The sequence below is a fragment of the Panthera onca genome, chromosome A1 (genome assembly GCF_046562875.1).
Source record: "Panthera onca isolate mPanOnc1 chromosome A1, mPanOnc1 haplotype 2, whole genome shotgun sequence".
Lineage (NCBI taxonomy): Eukaryota > Metazoa > Chordata > Mammalia > Carnivora > Felidae > Panthera > Panthera onca.
The window spans coordinates 240,061,560-240,084,442 of record NC_138339.1 but is presented as its reverse complement, the minus strand read 5'-3'; the positions used below and the strand labels follow the sequence as shown (position 1 = coordinate 240,084,442).

At 39.1% G+C, this 22,883-nt stretch overlaps 1 protein-coding gene across 7 annotated transcripts in view; it reads right to left on the bottom strand.

Annotated features, from left to right (window-relative positions):
- The window catches only part of CPAP (centrosome assembly and centriole elongation protein), a 55,593-nt gene that overhangs the window by 4,627 nt on the left and 28,083 nt on the right, over nt 1–22,883 (bottom strand). For 6 of the 7 annotated variants that reach the window (XM_060637599.3, XM_060637605.3, XM_060637600.3 and 3 more), the window contains 5 exons: nt 18,921–19,086; nt 15,026–15,268; nt 11,181–11,265; nt 2,621–2,685; nt 2,008–2,127 (listed from right to left, as the gene is read on the bottom strand). In XM_060637599.3, coding sequence (XP_060493582.3) covers nt 2,008–2,127; nt 2,621–2,685; nt 11,181–11,265; nt 15,026–15,268; nt 18,921–19,086 — 679 coding nt within the window. The remainder of the gene's footprint in view (nt 1–2,007; nt 2,128–2,620; nt 2,686–11,180; nt 11,266–15,025; nt 15,269–18,920; nt 19,087–22,883) is intronic. The other variant, XM_060637606.3, reaches the window with a different exon arrangement.

The following is a 22,883-nucleotide window of genomic DNA, read 5'->3' as shown; positions in this document are numbered from 1 at the left end:
TTTTATTTCAGCCATTCTGACAGATGTAAAGTGATATCTCCTTGTGGTTTTGATTTGCATTTCCCTGACAGTGATGATGAGCATCTTTTCATGTGTCATCAGTATGTCGTCTTTGGAAAAATGCGTTCACATCCTCTGCCCATTTTTTAACTGGATTATTTGTTGTTTGGGTGTTGAGTCGTATAAGTTCTTCATATATTTTGGATATTAACACCTTATCAGATATATAATTTGCAAATATCTTCTCCCATTCAGTAAGTTGCCTTTTGTTTTGTTATTGGTTCTCTTTGCTGTGTGCAAATGCTGTGTGCAAAAGCTTTTTATTTTGGTGTAGTCCCAATAGTTTATTTTTGCTTTTGTTTCTCTTGTCTTAGGAGACCTATCTGGAAAAATGTTGCTATGTCCAATGTCGAAGAAAGTACCGCCTGTCTCTTCAAGTACTTTTATAGTTTTAGGCCTCACATTTAGGTCTTTAATCCATTTTGAGTTTGTTTTTATGTATGGTATAAATAAGTGGCCCAGTTTCATTCTTTGCTGGTAGCTGTCCAGTTTTCCTAACGCCATTTATTGAAGAGACTATCTTTTCCCCATTGGATATTCTAGCCTCATTTGTCAAGATTAACTGACCGTATAAGTATGGGTTTATTTCTGGGCTGTCTATTCGGTCCCATTGATCTAGGTGTCTATTTTTGTAACAAACTAATTCCTTCGTCATGGTATAACCTCCATGCTGTTTTCTCTGAATTCATGAAAAAGACTTTTTACAGTTTATTTGATCAAAACAGGGTCACATACAACACTTGATATATGTCTTAAATCTCAACCTTTAACAGTCCCTGCCCTGCCCCTTTTTAATGATAATTACTTATTAAAGGAACTGGGTCATTAACCATATAAAATTTCCCACATTCTGGAATTGGTTGACTGCTTTCCCATTATGGTGTCATCTACATGTTCTCATATATCCTTATACTTCCTGGAAACAAACTAGTAGTCACATCTAGAGGTGTGATTAAATTCTGGTTGAATTATTCTGACAAGAATACTCTCTAGGAACTGATGAGAGCTGCTTATAGCTACACATTCAGAAGGCAATCCCCTGCTGTCCTCATGAACTCAAGACCAACTGAGTCACATTAGTTAGATCTGCCTTGAAGCCCCATCAACCTGTCATCCATGGGTTCATGGTTTTTCATGACTACTGCCCAGAACCTGTATTTCAATTAGAGATTGCAAAGTAATGATTCTCAAGTTTTCTCATTCCTTTTCCATTTATTAGCTAGAATTCTTCTTTAAAAAAAAAAAAAAAAAAAAAAAAACCTTTTCCTGTACCAACTCTGCTTTAGTATAACAAATTATTGGTGGGAAAGTCTAACTACTTCCTTTGACTATTGTTATTTTGTCCTTTCTCACTCCTCAAGACTAGCAGTGAATTTTGGCTTTATCATTTCAATTAAAATGGGTCAAATTAAGGTATTCAGAAAAGTAAATTTTCTGTAAACCTGAGGAAAAACTACCTCATTCCCTCCCTGCTAACAAACCCTGTTTATGTCCCCCTTCCTTTTCATTCTTACTTCTAGCTGGAACACTAAGCCAGGCGATTTCCTGCTCAAAACCTTTCCTAAGCACAAGAATAAAACTGTGCACCTAGAGATGGACAGAAAGGCTGCAGGAAGGATAAGGCCTAGAACAGAGGCTTTTAAAAAGTACCAAAGATTACAAAGGCTTTTTAGCTATGTTTAGAGAAAGAACAGAGTTTAAACAAAGAACTGTATTCCCTCCTTTGCTGTATCCCTAAACTAGAAAGGGCAACTAAATGCCTGTGTGTGTCTAGCATTTTTAGGAGTCCAAAGACTCAAGCTAAGGTCACACCCCAAGGAACTAAAGTTCTTAAGGTCCCTCAGTGGTCTGGAAGATCAATTATTTTAGAATCTTAAATGTTCCAATTCTACTTTAACCTATACTTATTTCTTATAATATTCATTATTTAAAAAAAAAAAGTTTAACCTTTCCATCAGGATGACTGATTTCTCCCTGGATTTCTTCTTTTTCCTCTTTTTTGTCATCCTTTTTATATTCAGGATCTGAAAGGTCCACTGATTCAGGGGGCTCCCTGGGTGAGGCAGTCTGTAAGGACAAAAGGCTCTCTTTCATCTGTCATAAAGGACGTGTAATAACATTTCAAGCAGCTAAAATTTACATTTATTTCCAAATGCCAGATTCTCCTATTATAGGATTTGACAGCTAGCATTTGGTGTTTATAAAAAACATTTACAGGGCGCCTGGGTGGCTTAGTCGGTTAAGCGTCTGACTTCGGCTCAGGTCATGATCTCACAGTTCTTGGGTTCAAGCCCCACATTGGGCTCTGTACTGACAGCTTAGAGCCTGGAGCCTGCTTCAAATTCTATGCCTCCCTCTCTTTCTGCTCCTCCCCCACTCATGCTCTGTCTCTCTCTCCTTCAAAAATAAATAAAAACATTAAAAAATAAAAAAATAAAAAAAACATTTACAATGTTAGGTAAAAAACCTTTATAAATGGTTTAGAAACTTAAGTCAGTTAACTAAGCAGTTTCAAGCCTGAGTAATCTATGTCTAAATATATAAAAATATAGAGATTTACTTGTCCCTTATCCAAACTGCCTAAGTCACGAGGAGGCACAGTCTTGGATCTTCGAGATGGATTACCTGTTAGAATATAATTGTCGGAGTTAGTTTTCATATTTAATTGAAAGTTTTAAATTTACTTAATATTATGGTCAAATATTTCCTTAGTTCATATCCTTTTGTGAACTACTATCCTTTACCCATTAGCTAAGGAAGTCTTAATGTTTTTCTTTACTAATTCATAGGAGTTCATTATAGAACTTCAAATATTTATTCAGGCACTTAAGTCCAGTGTGACCCAAGAAAGACAAGGACAATATCCAATTTCTGAGAATTTACAATCTGGAGGAACAGACAGGTGCTCAACTAACCTAACAGATGAACCCAAAGGTATTTTGGAGCTAACCACAAGGACCTTAGTTAGAGGTTAGATGTAGGGTAGATATAATAGAGGCATCCAAGAATACATCTCGAATTTTGCTTGACAAAATAACTGGGTATTAAAATCCAGACCTAATTGCTGTGGTTTAAACTGTTTAGGTTATGACCAGCACACCAATCATATACTATATTAGTAATACATACGTTATAGAGTAAGTGTATACACATATACACACACTCACCAACAACAAATTAAGGTGAATTTTAAAAAATATACTGACATTCTAATATTTTTTTCCTATGTGCCAAAGGGCCATATTAAAAAGATGCCCAAGGGGAGGGTGGGTGATGGGCATTGAGGAGGGCACCTGTTGGGATGAGCACTGGGTGTTGTATGGAAAACAATGTGACAATAAATTTCATATTAAAAACAAAAAAACCATGCCCAAAATTTGCAAGTTTGTTTCAAGTATGTGCCACTAGATGCTACACAGAGAGCACACTAAAGAACAGAAGCAGAGTCCATTCAGGCAGTTGGCGGGCATCTGAGAAGGCTTGTGCAGTACTCAGGGAGACAGAAATGTTCTGACTGCACTGTGTTAAATCACTGATGGGTTCCAAAGAGCTGGGTTTCATATGGTTCAACCTACTTAATCGATTCAGAAACTATCAACATCAGAAGGATTAGTTTAGAGATCCCTGGGAGTGCATTTTGGCTTGGGCAAACGGGTAGATGGTAGATGGTTCTGGGGACGAGAGGAATGCTCTGTTTTGATGTGATAAACGAAGAACAATTGCCTGCACCTTACTTACATGTGCAAAGTAAGCTCTGTTGGACCTCACTCCTAAATGTTTTAACCATCCTCCATAGAAAAGACTAATATCCCCATTTTAGAGGTAAGGAAAACGAGGCTGAGGTTAAATAACGTGCCAAAGTTGTCAGCTAATAAAGCAAACCAGGATTCAATCCTATGGAGCTTAATTCTTCTCTCAAGCTGTTCATGAGCAGAAACTGGAAGCCTCTAAGCAGAGACCCACTGAGAGGACCAGGACACATGAGCAGGAGCATGGAGCTCTGACTCCTGAGTCTGTGTTCACTACTTTGAGTATAAACATACCTTATAAAATTACGTATCTTATAAAAGTTGGGACAGATTAAATTATTTAATAAACAGTGCTGGAATAGCTAGATATAGACAATATAGGAGGATAGGTTTATGACCGCAAGATAGGGAAGACTTAAGAGGCACCACCCGTAAAGTAAAAAAACTGAAATTCAACAACATTAAGTAAGAATCTTGGGAATTGTGGGGAACTATAAGGTACCATCAAGCATCATGGCAGTATAAGTCATTCCTTTTTTCCTTCTCTTTTTAAACAACTAATTAGACATCTATAACCAAATGAAAGTACCTCAGCACCTCACACCAAGGGATCTGGGAGGTTTCCTGCCCACCTGGGCATCCAAAAATAGGACCTCAGTAAGGGACGCAGATCCAAGGGAGTTAGTGAACCTGCCCCGTCCCCATTCACCATGACTGGAAAAGAAACCCAGAGAGCACAAACCTTGGTGGATACCCACAGACAAAAGAGAATTTGCAGAAGTCTAGTCCACCCTGAGGGGAGATTCCAACATGCCACTGGAAAAGGACAGCGATGAGTTTGGATGCAGAGAGGGAGGAACTTGCCAGAGCTGCTCCCCTCCTCAGGGAGACACAGCACGCTGTTGTTTGGCAGTGGCAGTAACAACCTCTCCAAAGGAAGTGATAGCAAAGCAAAAGCAAAAAGTGACTGCCCAGCTAGGCCAGTTACATGGGTTGTGGCTAAAGAAACATCTGTTTCCAACAGCACCCAGATCTCTGAGGAGAGACCCCCATGACTTGGAGAAGGAAAGAGAAAGGGAAGGAAGCATACTAGAATATCAAAGGTCATTACAGGAATGTTGTTCCTGCTGTCTGCTTCAGCACTTCAACATGAAGTCCACCCACAAGCCTCTGGTAGTACCCCACTCGAAGATCTTCGAGTGGCACCCCCAAAGCCCAAGTGCTAAACCCACACCTCTCCTAACTCTGCTACCAGCTCCTTATGTGCCCTCCCAACTACAACCAAAGAGCAAGATTCAGTAAACAGGGAGCATGCTCAGAAAATAGGCCACAGTTGGTGAGCAGGGGAATAACTACAAATTTGGGCCATTTTACCACCTTCTGGAATACAGAAGAATGGTTTCTAACAGCTAGACTGGTGAACTATAAAAACCAAAGAAATCATAAAAACTAAGAAGGTATCTGCTATTTCAAATGGGAAAGCAGAAGTCCATAGCTACAAACAGTATAAAAAATTAAGGAAACATGGCATCACAAAAAGAAACTAATAGGTCTCTAGCAACAAAACTCAAAGATATGAAATACCACATCTGATAAAGAATTCAAAACTGCTCTTGTGAAGAAATTCAACAAGTTACAAGAAAACTCAAAGACAATTCCATGACGTCATGGAACAAAATTAATGAACAGGAGTTCTTTACAAAACAGACTGAAATTATAAACAAGAACCAAACAAATTCTGGATCTGAAGAATTCAACAAATGAGATGAAGATGCAATAGAAAGCATCTGTAGCAGAGCAGAACACATGGAAGAGAAAATAAGTGACTTGGAGGACAGGAATATAGAAATAACAACAGAAGAGGCATAGGAACTAAGATTAAGAAAGAGTGAGGAAAGCCAACAAGAGCTATGAGATTCCACCAGAGAGCCAAATATTGGAAGAATTGGGGTTCCACAAGAAGAGAAGAAAAGGGACAGAGAGTTTATTTAAAGAAATCATAGCTGAGGAGAGCCTGGGTGGCTCAGTTGGTTAAGCATCCAATCTTGGCTCAGGTCATGATCTCATTGTTTGTGAGTTCAAGCCCCACATCAGGCTCTGTACTGACAGGTCAGAGCCTGGAGCCTGCTTCAGATTCTGAGTCTCCCTGTCTCTGTGCCCTTCCCCGACTTGTGCTTGCTCGCTCTCGCTCTCTCTCTCTCTCTCTCAAAAATAATAAATGAATAAACTTTAAAAAATAAAATACAGAAATAATAGCTGAGAACCTGTCAAACGTGGGCAAGGACTTGAACAAACAAGTCCATGAAACTAATAGGACACCCTATTACCTTAATGCAAGACCTTCTCCAAGATACATTATAATGAAACTGTCAAAAATTAATCACAAAGAAGAATCTTAAAGGCAGCCAGGAGAAAAAAAAAAAAAAAAAAAAGGTAACATACAACCCCCCCCCCCCAAAAAAAAACCCCAAGACAAACCAAATGAGGCTACCAGTGGATTTCTCAGCAGAAACTCTATAGGCCTGGAGACAGTGGAATGACATATTCAAAGTGATGAAAGATAAATATTGCCAGCCAAGAATATTATATCCAGGAAAATTATCTCCTTCAGATATGAAGGAGAAATAAAGGCTTTCTCAGATAAACAAAAGCAGAGGGAGTTTAATCACCTGCTGTGCAAGAAATGCTGAAAACAACTCTTCAAGCTGAAACAAAAAGATGCTAATCAGCATCATGAAAACATGTAAAAGTAAACAACACAATGGTAAAGATGAAAAATTTATAATCAGGGGCGCCTGGGTGGCTCAGTCAGTTGAGCGTCCAACTTCGGCTCAGGTCATGATCTCACAGTTCGTGGGTTCGAGCCCCGCATCGGGCTCTGTGCTGACAGCTCAGAGCCTGGAGCCTGCTTCCGATTCTGTGCCTCCCTCTCTCCCTCTGCCCCTCCCCTGCTCATGCTCTGTCTCTCTGCCTCTCAAAAATAAAGAAACATAATAAAAAAATTAAAAAAAAAAGAAAAATTTATAATCAAATACAGAAAACTCCAAATCTACAATAAGATGGTATATTAACCACTTAACTATAGTATAAAGGTTAAAGGAAAAGAACACTAAATAACTATCACTCGGTGAAAAGCTAAAAGCTTTTCTTTGGAGATTAGGAAAAAGACAAAGATGCCTACTTTTACCACTTTTATTCAACATAAAATTGGAAGTCCTAGCCACAGCCATTAGGCAAGAAAAATAAAAAGCATCCAAATTTATCCAATTTGAATTAGAAGCAAAAGTTTCACTATTTGCAGATGACGTACTAAATATAGAAAACCCTAAAGACTCAACCAAAAAAATCTATTAGAACTAGTAAATGTTGTTGTAAAGTTATAGGATACAAAAATTAACAAAGAAACTAGCTGAATTTCTATCCACTAATAACAAGCTATCAGAAAGAGAAATTTAAGAAAACAATTCCATGTTACATCAACAAGAATAAAATATCTAGGAATAAATTTATCCAAGGAGGTGAAAGACCTATAGTCTGAAAACTGTAAGACTGATAAAAGAAATTGAAGATGACACAAATAAATGGAAAGATACATTATGCTTCCGGGAAGAATTAAAATGTTCATACTACCCAAAGCAATCTACAGATTCAGTGCAATCCCATCAAAATACCAAAGACATTTTTCACAAAACAAAGAATGCTAAAATTTGTATAGAACCACAGAAGACCCCAAATAGCCAAAGCAATCCTAAGAAAAAAGAACAAAGCTGGAGGCATCACAATTGCTGGTTTCAAACTATACTGCTAAACTAGAGTAATTAAAACAGTATGGTACTGGCATAAAAAAGGACACACAGACCCATGGAATAGAACAGAAAGCCCAGAATTAAACCCTCACATATACAATCAGTTAATATTCAACAAAGGAGCCAAGAACACTCAACGAGGAAAGATAGTCTCTTCAACCAATGATGTGAAAACCGAACACATGCAGAAAAGTAAAATTGGATCTCTTTTTAGACCACTCATAAAATTAATTTGAAATGGATTAAAGACTTAAACATAAAACCTGATACCATAAAACTTCTAGAGGAGAACACGGAAGTAATCCCTTGACATTGGTCTTGGCAATGATTTCTTGGATATGACACCATAAGCACAAGCAACAAAAGCAAAAATCAACAAATCAAAAATCAAAAGCTTCTGCACAACAAAAGAAACAATTGACAAAATGAAAAGGCAACACACAGAATGGGAGAAAACTTTTGCAGAGTTAATATCCAAAATACAGAAAAACTCATACAACTCAATAACAAAATAATGTAACTGAAAAATGGGCAAAGGAATTAAATAAGCATTTTTCCAAAGAAGACATACAAATGACCAACAGTACATGAAAAGATGTTCAACTTCACTAATCATCTAGGAACTGCAAATCAAAACCACAAGATATCACTTCACACTTGCCAGAAAAGCTATCATCAAGACAAGAGGTAACAAGTATTAGCAAGGATGTGGAGAAAAGGAAATACTTATGCACTGTTGGTGGGCATATAAACTGGTTCATCCACTATGGAAGTTCCTCAAAAAAACAAAAATAGATCTACCATATGATCCAGCAATGCCACTTCTGAGTACATACTCAAAGGAAATAAAACCAGGATATTGAAGCCTATGTTTACTGCAGCATTACTCACAATAGCCAAGATATGGAAACAACCTAAGTGCCCCTCAGTGTATGAATAAAGATGTGATACAGATACACAACAGAATATTATTTTGCCATGAGAAAGAAAGATATACTGCTATTTGCAATAACATGGATGCACCTTGGGGACATTATGCTAAGTGAGATAAGTCAGACAGAGACAGACAAATATTGTATGATATCACTTACAAGTGGAATCTAAAGAAGCCAAACTTGTAAAACAAGAGTGAAACCATGGTTACCAGGGAGGGGGAGTTTGGGGGATAGGGGAGATGTTGTTTAAAGGTATAAACTTGCAACAAGTAGTAAATAAGTCCTAGAACAGTATAGTGAATATAGGTAATATTGTATTATAATGAACAATTTGGCTAAGAAACTAGATCTTAAACTCTTCAACCATTAAAAAGACATAATAACTAGGTGTGCCTGGGTGGCTCAGTCGGTTAAGTATCCAACTTCGGCTCAGGTCATGATCTCATGGTTGGTGGGTTCGAGCCCCACATCAGGCTCTTTGCTGACAGCTCAGGGCCTAGAGCCTGCTATGGATTCTGTGTCTCCCTCTCTCTCTGCCCCTCCCCTGCTCATGCTCTCTCATAAATAAATGAACGTTAAAAAACTTTTTTTAAAGATATAATTATGTGATATGATAGAGGTATTAATTATCACTACACTGGCAATAATAATATATAGATACATATATCAACATTATTATATACCTTAAATTTATACAATGTTGTATGTCAAATACATTTTCAATTAAAAAAAGGAAAAGAGTTTTGGTTCACCAAAAGATATCATAAAGAGTAAAAAGGCAGGCCACAGACTGGAAGAAGATATTTGCAATGTGTGTAACTCTTAAATGATTACAACGGAGGGAGGGGAAATCCCCCCACAAACCAATAACAAAAAAGACAACACCACAGAATGAGTAAAAGACCTGATCAATTTTCTCATAGAGGGAATCTAAATAGGTAATAAACATAGGCAATGGTATTTAACATATTTAGTAATCCCAGTAATGCAAATCAAAACTATGATGAGACAGTTTTCATCCGTACCAGACTGGCAAAAATTGAAGTCTGACAATACCAAGTATCAACAAGGTGTGGAGCAGTGCAAGCACTTACATTACTTTGCTGGTTAGGCAGTAAAATCATTTTGGAAAATGTCTTGGCAAAATCTATGAGTGTTAAAGATATTCTTACTGATTACCCAGTAATTGCAGTATGTGCCCTAGAGAAATGAATGTAACCAGAGACGTTTACGAATGTTCACAGCAACATTGTTTAACATCCCAAACTTAAAAAAAATTTAACCATCAACAGGTTAATTTTAATATATTCATAAACATTCAAACTGCCTTGCAGGAAAATTAGTGAACTAGAGTGGCAGATCAACATGACTCTCAAAAACAATGTACAGTAAAAGACAACAGAATACATACAGTATAACTATTCAGAAAGTTCAAAAAGCATTTTTGTAGGACTGCACTTATAAGAGTAGAAACTACACAGATAGGGAATATAATATGATCATGGAGGTGAGAGCTCTGGGGTGCTGTTACTCTCTTTATCTTGCTGGTATTTATCCAAGTATTTCCTTTACAACCATCAAGCTGCATATGTTATATCCACTTTTATAAATTCAATTCATGAAAATAATTTCTAAAAATTCCTGGTAAATGAAAAATCTAGTTGTGAAAACAAAAGTTAATGAGAGAATATATATATTTGTGACCTAAGGATTGAGAAGGATTTCTTAAAGTCATAAAAAAAGATGGATAAATTCCATATTAAAAGGAAAAACATGTATATAAAAAACACAAACCGAAGGCTAAACCCAGACTGGGAAAAGATTGTGGCAGTGTTTGTAACTGAGAAAGGATTGGTACGCAGAATAACTTCAATAAAGAGAAGCCACTCCCTAAAAAGTTTTAAATGGGCAAAAGAAATGAACAGGCAATAAACAAAAGAGGAAACCCAAATGCCCATTAAATATACAAAAAGATGCTCACATGACCTTACCAGGAATCAGAGAAATGCATATTAAAATTACACTAACCCACCATTTCATGCCCATCTGACTGGCCACAGTCTTAAAGTCAGACCAGGTCAAAGGTTGGTAGGCACAAATAGCATACTCTGCTGACAGTAAAAAAACTGGCAAAGCCACTTTGCAGAGCAAAGGGAAAATCTCCTCCAGTAGCACAAACCTGGTATGACCCAGCATCCTACTCTTGATATGTATCCTGGAGAAACTCACATGACAGATATTTTCTTCAGCCTTATTCATTCTATTGACAAACTGGGGGAAAACATGAAGTCCATCAACAGGAAAACTCAATTGTGCAAATATACATGGAATCTGTATAGCTATTAAAATCAACAAACTAGAGTTTTATATGTATTAATGTGGGCATCAAAATATTGAGAGAAAAAAGCAAATTGTAGAGGGATACATAGAAACAATACTATATTGATTTATGGACATAATGTGGTAAAAGAATGAAAAACAAGCAAAGGAATGTTGTCAGGGTGGAAGTTGGGGAGAATACATAGGGGCTTCAATGATATTTTACAATGTTTTACTTCTTACATTAGGTGTAAATTCTCTATTCTTTAAATTCCTAATATATTTTGTAAAAATATCATGCAACTTCTTACCTTGTGTCGGCAAATGGTTTTTCTTGTATTTTTCTACCTGGGTTCCTGAAGAAATCTGACTCTTTTGTAATCGAACTGATGAATTCTATAGTATGAGATAATTTTGAATATAAAATTAGTACTTGTCTACATATTAGTACAATGAATGAAACTAAAACTCAGCTTGCAAGGAGAATGGCTTAAGTTTGTTTATGTTGTTTTCATTTATCATCACTACAGGTCAGAGTGAACAAGCTATTATTTATGAATGTACTATACACACACACACACACACACACACACACACACACACACCCCACCTTTGGAAAAACAGATGGCCCTGAACAACGCTGTGGGGGTTAGGGGCACTGATCTCCGAAGAAGTTGAAAATCCATGTACAACTTTGGACTACCTCAAAATTTGACTACTAATAGCCTACTGTTGACGAGAAGCCTTACTAACAATATAAACAGATTAGCACATATTTTTATGTCATATGTATTATACACCATATTCTTTTTTTTTTAAGTAGGCACCACACCCAGTGTGGAGCCCAGTGCAGGGCTTGAACTCAACCCTGAGATTAAGAGTCAGACGCTTAACTGAGTGAGCCACCCATGTGCCCTATGTATTGTATTCTTACAATAAAGTTAGCTAGAGAAAAGAAAATGTTATTAAGAAAGTCATACACTCAGGGGCACCTGAGTGGCTCAGTCGGTTGAGCCTTCGACTTCGGCTCAGGTACTGATCTCCTGGTTCATAAGTTGAAGCCCCACGTCAGGCTCGCAGGTGTCAACGCAGTTGTCCCCCTCTCTCTCTGTCCCACCCCTGCTTGCACTCTCTCAAAAATACATAAAATGTTTAAAATAAATAAAACTTTAAATTTAAAAAATGAAAAAAAATTGTACGGAAGAGAAAATATATTTACAGTGCTGTACCGTATTTATTGAAAAATTGTGTGCAAGTGGACCCACACAGCTCAAACCCATGTTGCTCAAGGGTCAACTGTATATTCATTCTTCAAGTGAGGGCATAACAGACAACATAAAATGAAAGTCTTCTGTAACTGTTGCCAGATTAGCCAGAGAAGAGGGCAGTTAGTTACTCCTCAACATCAGCAAAACCCCCTTATCTCTACCTCTCCTGTGAACACTTCCCAACCATCTTGCTCCACTTTGAGCCCTAGCTCCTTACTAAGATGGCTCACCACTGCCTCCTTCTAGGGATGGAAATTTCTCACCCTCAGAATTTACACCCCTAGGTTTAGAGGCAGGGTACAGGTAGGTCTTCCTTGCTCCCCATCACTGATTCCAACCAAATCTCTCTCCTGCCTAACCACCCCTGTCCTAGTTCTGTGTCTCATGTCCACAACTCACCCAACACGAACTCACCTTGCCAGGAGATAACTCCACTGCCTTAGCTTCAGTTTCCCAACCTACTCTATCCTCCCTCAGCCATGGACACCAATGGCAAACTCTACAACTGGTCATTATCAATATGTGCAATTACCAATAACTGCAAACATCTCATTTTCAAAGCCTTTGAATCCAGAATGTGGGGAATTCTACAAAATCATTAGCCTGGTCTACTGAAAAAGCCAATGCCATTTAATAAAATGCTATAGTATCCAGGGGTAAGATGCCATGATTTCTGCAATTAGCTTCACATGGTACAGCAAAACACATACACACAAGTGGTTAAATATTAACAGTGATTGAATCTAGGTGACTCTTCAGGTGGTCATCCTATTATTCTTTCAAATGTCTCTATTTGGGGAAGCTGTTATAATAAAAGGTTTGGGGAGGTGGGGAGAACCCCACTTTCTTCTGACTGCTATATCTAGCTCATTCCTCTAACACCCTAACTCCACCAACTGTACAGGGTCCTACAATTCATTAATCCATATCCATGTAGATTTTCTATGTCCCTCAAAACCTTATGGTCTTAAGCAGCTTAAACCAAGTTTCACCACAGTGACTCTGGTTGCATATACTGTTGCCTCCATGCCCTCAACTCACTTTGTGGTATTCACCTGGATGACCACACCTCTTCTAAAATATAACTCTCCACCACCTTACAACCAAAATGCTGAACAAGAAAATAATGCAAACAACTCTCACCTGAAATATATGATCTCTAACCTACATAGGCTCCCAAAGCAGTCCAGGAACCAGACTACACTTCCCTAGTTCCTTTGCCTTTCACTCTCCTTCTCTCATCTCCCCAAACCTCCTACATCTTCACTCTCAGCTGACGACCAAGCTTTCACTTCACTGACAATACTAACATTAGGAGGGAGCTTCCTACCAACAGGTACCACACGTTGAGCCTGGGTTCCACACCTTCAACCTTCTGCTACCAGGCACATGCTGTCCATGCTCCTGGCCAAGGCCAGACCCTCCCTTCATTCCCTAAATCCCCCCTTCTCTCATTTATGAACATTGCTCCAACAATTTCTTCCCACCTTCTCCTGCATCGGCATTTTCCTCTTTACTGAATCAATTCTGTCAATACAGAAACACTTGTTAATTTTCCCATTAAAACAAACAAAACAAAAACAAAAAAACCTTTCCTACAGCCACTACCCCTTCTCTTTCCATTGACTGCAAAATCTCTCCAGAAAGTTCTTATTCTCTGTCTGAAACTTCTCATTCTCTCTTATCTAGTCAGGCTTTTACTTTCAACACATTCCTACGTGGTAAATCCAATGACCAATTTTCAGCCCTCATCTAACTTAGCAGCAACCTTTGACATCGCTGGCCACTCTCTCCTCTGGGAAGTACTTTCTTTACTTGGCTCTCAGGACACCACACTGGCTTCCTTAACTCCATCCTCTGGCTGTCAATTTTCCTCCCCCCGTCTTCTCACACTCTGGCTCAGTACGTGGATCTCTTTACTACCCACACTTTCAGCTTTGGTGAACTCCGCCAGCCCAAAGCTTTACCACACATCCTGATGACCCCTAAACTTTTAGCTCCAATCTGACCTTCTCCTGCTATGTACATAACTTCCCAGACAACATCTCAACCTGAGGGCTAACAGGCATTTCAAATTTACCCATCTAAACCTGAGATCCTAATATCCACGCTCCCAAGAAATACATGCTCTTTTCTTGTGGTCTCTTACAATAAATGGAAACTCTATTATGCCAAATCACTACACTACACTTGGAAGCCATTTTTTTTTTAAGTTTATTTATTTTTGAGAGAGAAAGAGACCGCATGAGCGGGTGAGGGGCAGAGAGAGAGAAGAGAGAGAGAAAGAGAATCCTAAGCAGGCTTTGCACTGTCAGCAGAGAGCCTGATGCAGGGCTAGAACTCACGAAACTGTGAGATCATGACCTGAGCCAAAACCAAAAGTCGGATGCTGAACCAACTGAGCCACCCAGGAACCCTACTGGAAGCCATTCTTGACTCCTTCCTTGCTGTCACACCCAATATCCAGCTTATCAACAAATCCTATACACTTCTCAGCCCTCCACTGCTGCTCTTCCAGTCTAAAGCCCCTCTCATCTGTGGTGCGAATAACAGTAACAATCTCCTAACTGGCATTCCCAATCATGCCTATAACCTTCTCCTCCCCGTTCAGTCTACAGTCAGCAGCAGACAGAGTGACCTTACTAAAATAAAGGATCAGGCCCCCTCTTCAACCATAGCCCTCCATAGCTCCACTTCTCACTCAGAGGAAACACCCAAGTGCTTACAGAAATCAACTAAGGCCTAATGAACTCTGTCCCACCTCCCTCTATCACATCTCTGATCACATCCCCTACCATTCTCCCCACTTCCTCTGCTCCAGCTCTATAAATTTGAGGGCTCAAATATTTAATATCTCCCTGACTTGACGAAACTGGCTCCAAACCTACCATGGGTCCATCTTTTTTTGTGGCAGTCACACACGGACCCATCCTTATGTTGCTCTCTGTAGCTTCTGCTTTCTTCCAGGCGTCTAATCGGAATCTTTCCATCACTTTTATTTCTTCCCTGAGGTCTGTGTTCTCTCTGACCAACATTTCTATTTGGCTTCTAAGACGGCCATGTGTGCTTGACCATTTTGCTTCCTTTCTTTTCAAATCTTCCTGTAAATCTGCTATCTGCTGTTTCAAAGCCTCTCAAAACAAAACAACAACAAAAAATTACTAGAATAACGCAATAGAAGAAAAGAGACACATCATCAAAACATAAGTGCTGCCATAGCACAGGCAGCAGAAAGGGAAGGCTTGGTCAATCACATTTCAAAAACATCAAGTTTTTCATGAAAAGGGAATGGAGTTCAGGGTAAAGACTCACCTCATACCATCAACAAAACTGATTCCAGAAGAAGGAAGGCACTACTAAGGAGTTCACTGCAATAACACTGCCATGAGGCAATAAAGGTCTACACTAAGCTATTAATTGAAATAGAAAGAAAGACAAATGGGAGATTATCTGGTAAAGAAAAAATTAACAGGAATCATGACTAATTGAATGAAGAGCTGAGGTAAAGGGATGAATAAAACATTCAAAGTCAGGGGCACCTGGGTGGCGCAGTCGGTTAAGCGTCCGACTTCAGCCAGGTCACGATCTCGCGGTCCGTGAGTTCGAGCCCCGTGTCAGGCTCTGGGCTGATGGCTCGGAGCCTGGAGCCTGTTTCCGATTCTGTGTCTCCCTCTCTCTCTGCCCCTCCCCCGTTCATGCTCTGTCTCTCTCTGTCCCAAAAATAAAATTAAAAAAAAAAAAAAAACATTCAAAGTCAAAACCACCAGCCCTGAAAGCAGATTCTGTTCCAGATTCATTAGAAGAAATGGGTTTTAAGAAACTGATCTGTTTCAGATGGACTAAATGACATTTGTGAAGAAACTCCTAGAAATGTCTAGAAGCAATTTGCAACTGTACAAATAAAAATCAAGACCAATGTCAAAACTAAGGAAAAATTCATCACCTACATGGCTTATGTGGGTGCATGATATGGGGAGTGCCTGAAAGCTGAGGCAAGGAGCATGAGCAGAAGCAAGATCTCCTTGCCCACCACCTGAGAACTCACCTGAAGGCAGTGAGGAGCCTTAAGGAGCTCATTAATACGCATGCAAAACTTGATATAAAAAGATGAAATAAAAAAGTACATGGCAGCAAATGAAAATGAAAACATAACAGTCCAAAACCTTTGGGATGCAGCAATGGCAGTCCTAAGAGAAAAGTATATTGCAACCCAGGCCTACCTCAAGAAGCAAGAAAAGTCTCAAATACACGACCTAACCCTACACCTAAAGGATCTAGAAAAGGAGCAGCAAATAAAGTCTAAAGCCAGCAGAAGATGGGAAATAATAAAGAATAGAGCAGAAATAAATGATATTAAAACAAAAAAACCCAGCAGAACAGATCAATGAAACTAAGAGCTGGTTCTTTGAAAGAATTAATAAAATTGATAAACCCCTAGGCAGACTTATCAAAAGTTAAAGAGAAAGGACCAAAACAAATAAAATCATGAATGAAACAGATCACAAACACCACCACAGAAATACAGACAACTGTAAGAGAATATTATGAAAAATTATATGCCAAAAACTGGGCAATCTAGAAGAAATGGACAAATTCCTAGAAACATACAAACTACCAAAACTGAAACAGGAAGAAATAGAAAATGTGAGCAGACCTATAACCAGCAAAGAAATTGAAACAGTAATCAAAAATCTCCGAACAAACAAGAGTAGTCCTGGGCCAAATGGCTTCCCAAGGGAATTCTACCAGACATTTAAAGAAAAGTTAATATATATTCTCGTCAAACTGTTCCACAAAACAGAAATGGAAGGAAAACTTCTAAACTCAATCTATGAGGCCAGCATTACCTGATTCCAAAACCAGACCAAGACCGCACTAAAAAGGAGAATTACAGGCCAACATCCTTGATGAATCTGGATGTAAAAATTCTCAACTAGATATTAGCAAATCTAATCCAACAGTACATTAAAAGAATTATTCACCACGATCAAGTGGGATTTATTCCTGGGCTGTAGGGGTGGTTCAATATTCACAAATCCATCACCATGATACATCACATTAATAAAAGAAAAGTACAAGAGCCATATGATCCTCTCAATTGATGCACAAAAAACATTTGACAGAATAAAGGACCCATTCTTAACAAAAACACTCAAAAAAGTAGGAATAGAGGGAACATACCTCAAAATCATAAAGGCCATATATGAAAGACCCACAGCTAATATCCTCCTCAATGGGGAAAAACTGAGAGCTTTGCCTCTACAGTCAGGAACAAGACGGGGATGTCCACTCTCACCATTTCTATTTAAACACAGTACTGGAAGTCTTAGTCTCAGCAATCAAACAATGAAAAGAAACAAAAGGCATCCAAATCAACAAGGAAGAAGTCAAACAATCATTATTCGCAGACAACATGTTACTCTATGTAGAAAACCCAAAATACTCCACCAAAAAATTGCCAGAACTAATACATGAATTCTGCAAAGTAACAGGATATAAAAATCAACATACAGAAATCTGTTGCCTTTTTATACACCAATAATGAAGGAGAAGAAAAAGAAATCAAGGAAGCGATCCCAAAAACTAGCACCAAAAACTTTAAGATACCTAAGAACTTTAGCACCAAAAACTGTAAGATACCTAAGAATAAACCTAATCAAAGATTTGAAACCTACAGAACACTTATGAAAGAAGTTAAAGACAACACAAAGAAGTGGAAGAACATTCCATGCTCATGGATTGGAATAACAAACATTGTTAAAATGTCTATACTACCCAAAGCAACCTACACATTCAATGCAACCCCTATCAAAATACTACCAGAATTTTTCACAGAACTAGAACAAATAATCCTAAAATTTGTATGGAGCCACAAAAGACCCCAAATAGCCAAAGCAATCCTGAAAAAGAAAAGCAAAGTGGGAGGCATCACAATTCTGGACTTCAAGCTGTATTACAAAGCTGTAGTCATCAAGACAGTATGGTACTGGCACAAGAACAGACACATAGATCAATGGAACAGAATAGAGAACCCAGAAATGGACCCACAAACGTATGGCCAACTAATCTTTGACAAAGCAGGACAGAATATCCAATGGAAAAAAAACAACAAACAGTGCTGGGAAAATTGGACAGTAATATACAGAAGAAAACTTTTTGGCTTTTCATAAATAAATAAATAGTTAAGAGCTTGCAAGTATTAATAACTGGGGGAAAAGAGGCCCGAAAGCTATGAGAAACATCAAAGACAAGCTAACTAAAACAGATTTTTACTACAAGACCAGAAAGTCAAACCAATAAGTGAAAGAGAAAGGTAACTATTAGAGAAAAACACACAAATGTAGTGCTGGGAAAGATTGGTGAGCAAGTGCTCTACCCAAAGGAAGAGTGCAAGATTTACAGTTAGTACAGAGGGCTTCAATTCATATAAATGAACAGAATTAACAGCATTTGGTATGTGGGACATTAAACAGGTCAATGCAACATGACACTGGTGAATTTCCAACTCTTGGCTTATTAATTCACCGATGCCGTTATTGTAGTCTTTTTTTTTTTTTTTTTTTTTTGGAAGACTTTGGTAAGTAAACAACTGATATATTTCACTCTAAAAGCCAGAACTACAAAAAATGTTCTTCATGTAGTATCTCAGATTATTTGTTGAGTCAATGAATGATTAATAAATTGATACCCAATTTCTCTTTGACACATCATATAACTCTGAGATCCTTACCAGACTGTCATCCTTACTAACTTATATAAGTATAACAAAAAGAACTGGCATACCTGTATTTCTTCACGTTCTTTTTTATCTGGAAAAGTTCTTGCAACTGTAGTATACTTTTCAAAAACTTTCCGTTCCTTTTGTAGCTTCCTCATTTCCTCCTTTTTAAACTCTTCTATCCGAGTCAATTCTTTTGCTTTCTGTTGTTCAAAGTCTGTAATTTCTCTCCTAAAATGACCAAACCATGTTATCATCTAAAGGGACCATCTTAATGGAGTAATCCACATGTGGTACAAAACAGAACACCAGGGACAGCCTAGGAATGTAGGAACTGCTGGTCTTAGTGAATCCATCTTCCATCCATCGTACTGAGACAGCTGTCAATTAATTCCATGAAGCATTCCCCCAATAAATATTCATTGAGCATTTGCTATGAATCAAGCACTACCCTAGGTACTGGAGAAACCACAGTGAAAAAAAACAAACATCCTTATTCCCATGAAGCCTCTCATTCTAATGGGAGAGACATAATAAACAAGATAAAATACATGGCACATTAGAAAAGTGTTAAGGAGAAAAATAATGTAAGTAAAGAGTGTAGGAAATAGCAAGGAGACTGAAATTATGGATGGGGTCATCTTGCTGAGATAATATTTGAAGTAAAATCTGAAGGGACTGAGAGAACAGCCACGATGGTATATGGACAAAACAGCTCGGGAAGAGGGAACACCACAGGCAAAAAGCCCAGAGGTAGGAATATGCCTGATGTGTTCAAAGATCAGCTAGGAGGCCAGGGTAGCTAAAACAGAGCGAACAAGAGACAGAACAGCAGGAAAAAGTGTCAAAAAACAAACAAAACAGAGGGCCCAGATGAATTCAGGTCTTATAGGCCAGTGTGGGGACTTTGGTGTTTAGCTTAGGAGAATGCTGATCAGAGAAACTGTCATAACCCAGGTTCATTCTGAGGCTCTGTTAAGAACATATGGAGAGTGACGCCGGCCAGATAGTGGAATAGGACGTCCCCAGCTCACCTCTCCCTACACAAACAACAATCTGACAGCCAACCACAGATAAAACTGCTTTTGTGAGAGCTCTAGGATCCAGGTAGGAGGTTGAGAAACCCCAGTGAAGCCTAAGGCTGAGGACAGCCACTTTGAGAAGACAGTCCCATGGCCCAGTGGCAGGCTGACCAAACGTGGTCCTAGCTACAGGCCTAAAACAGCCCAGTCTGTCTGGAGGCTTGGCTCCAGCCCCATCTGCCAAAGGACCCAGGAGGAGCCACACCCAACTGTGTCCCTGGTAACAGGCCCACAGACCTCAGTCATGACTATAACATCGGAAACAGCTCTGTAACCTGGCTCCAGCCCTGCTCTATTGTGGTACTGGAGTCAGTCCTGCTCACCCAGGGACCCAGCAGGAGGACTGAGGAGCCTAGCAGGAAGCTGCTCAAAACCTGTAGGAGCCACACCCATCCTCACTCCTGGTAACAGACCCACTGTCTGCACACTCAACAGTGGACCTGAAAGCAGCCCCATGATGTAGCTTCAGCCCTGCTGGACTCTGGTCCTAGAGCAGTCCTGTGCAACTGAGGATCTGGTAGGAACCACATCCATCATGTCCCTGTTCACAGACCTGCCAATTAAGGACACTGTGCACTCAGCACTAGGCACACTACAACCCCACTCAATTATGATCCTGGAGGCAGAACATCAGTCCAGGCATCCAGCAAGAGAAGGTCTTTACCTGCCAAAACTGGTCTGTTAAGACAAAAAGAGCTTTTTGGCCTTTCAAATGCAAAAATGTCAACACAAGAATTAGGCAAATGTGACACCACCAAAGGAAACTAGTAAATTAATAAGGCTCCAGTAACCAATCCCAAAGAAATGCAGATCTAAGAACTGACAAAGAATTCAAAATAATTGTTTTAAAGAGTAAACTACAAGAGAACACAGATAGGGGCGCCTGGGTGGCTCAGTCGGTTGAGCGTCTGACTTCGGGCTCGGGTCAGGATCTCATGGTTCGTGAGTTCAAGCCCCAAGTCGGGCTCTGTGCTGACAGCTCAGAACCTGGAGCTTGCTTTGGATTCTGTGTCTCCCTCTCTCTCTGCCCCTCCCCCACTCGTGCCATGTCTGTCTTTCAAAAATAAACATTAAAAAAAATTTTTTTTAACAACAAAAAAAAGAGGACACAGATAACTCCACAAAATCAGGAAAATAATATCTGGGGGAAAAAAGCAAACAACAAGTTCAACAAAGAACAGAAATCATTAAAAAAAAAACCAAAACTATAATTACTTAAAACTAAATAAATAAATAAAACTTAAGGGGTGCCTGGTTGGCTCAGTCAGAAGACCATGTAACTCTTGATCGCAGGGTCACGAGTTCAAGCCCCACAGGGGATGTAGAGATTACTTAAAAATAAATAAAATAAATAATACAAAAACAGGAATTCTGGAGCTAAAGAATACATGAATAAAGTGTAAAATACGATAGAGAACTTCAACAGCAGACTTAAGCAGAAGAAAGAATCTGTGAACTCAAAAACAGATAATTTGAGGTTAGCCAGTCAGAGGAGAAAAAAGAAAAAGAATGACAAAGAGTGAAGAAAGCCCATGGGGTCTATGGAGCACTACAAAAGAACCAATACACTCATTATGGAAGTCTCACAAAGAAAAAACAAGCAAAATCAACAACCCCCTTAGAAGACTAAGAAAGACAGAAGACTCGAATAAAATCATAAATGAAAGAGGACATGTTGCAATAGATGCCCCAGAAATAAAAAGGATCATATTATGAACAATTATATCCCCAAATCTGGATAATCTAGAAGAAACAGACAAATTCCTAGAAACATACAACCTACAAAACTGAACCTAGAAGAAACAGAAAGGCTGAAGAGACCCATAATAAGGAGATTGAATCAGAAATCAAAAACCTCCCAAGAAAGAAAAGTTCAGGACCAGATGGCTTCCCAGGTAAATTCCAGTACACATTCAAAAAATAATTAATACCAATCCTTCCTGAACTTCTTCCAAAAAAAGAGAAGAAACACTTCCAAACTCATTTTATTATGAGGGTAGTATCACTTGGACGCCAAAGTCAGACAGTGACACCACAAGAAAACTACAGGCCAATATCCCTGATGAATATAAGATGTAAAAATCCTCAATAAACACTAGCAAACCAAATCCAACAGCACATTAAAAGGATTTACACCATGACGTAGTGGGATTCATCCCTGGAACATAAGGCTGGCTCAACATATCAAATCAATTAATGTGATGCAAACTGATGCAGCCACTGTGTAAAAGTTTGGAAGTTCTTCAAAAAATTAAGTATAGAATTACCATATGATCTAGCAATTCCAACCCTGGGTATATACCCCAAAGAACTAAAAACAGAGACCTGAACAGATATTTGTACACCAATGTTAGTAGCATTATTCACAATAATCAAAAGGTAGAAACAACCCAAATGTTTAGCTGTGAGCCAAGAAATGCCAAGGATTGCCAGCAACACACTTCTCCTTCCCCACCCCTCCCTGTTGGCCCTCACCTTCCCCAAGAAGATACTCTCCTCCAATACAAAGGAGATACTCTCCTCCACCTCCAAAAAGAAGAACGGCTTCTCCCCCTCCCCCTCCTAAACAAAGGGCATTGCCATCTCCACCACCAAAGTGTGGGTTCTCCCATTCTCCACTTACCGAACAAAGAACCTCCCCAGTCACCAAGAGACATTCACATTCATTAATATCAAAGCATAGGAAAGGGTCTTTCCCAAGCCGATCTACCCAGGAGCCCCAGTTACCACAACCAAACAGCATTCACCCTCACGATGGCCTCAAGGTCCTCAGACCTCAAGTCCTCCACCTGTTCGAAGAGGAGCATCATCAATCACCCCAAAGAAGGCAGTCCCGATGTCCAAGTACTAGGCCCATCAGGAGAGTCTCCAGGACTCTGAAACCCAAAAAGACAAAACAGGCTGCCTCACCAAGCCCTCAGTCTGTAAGGAGGGTTTCATCCTCCC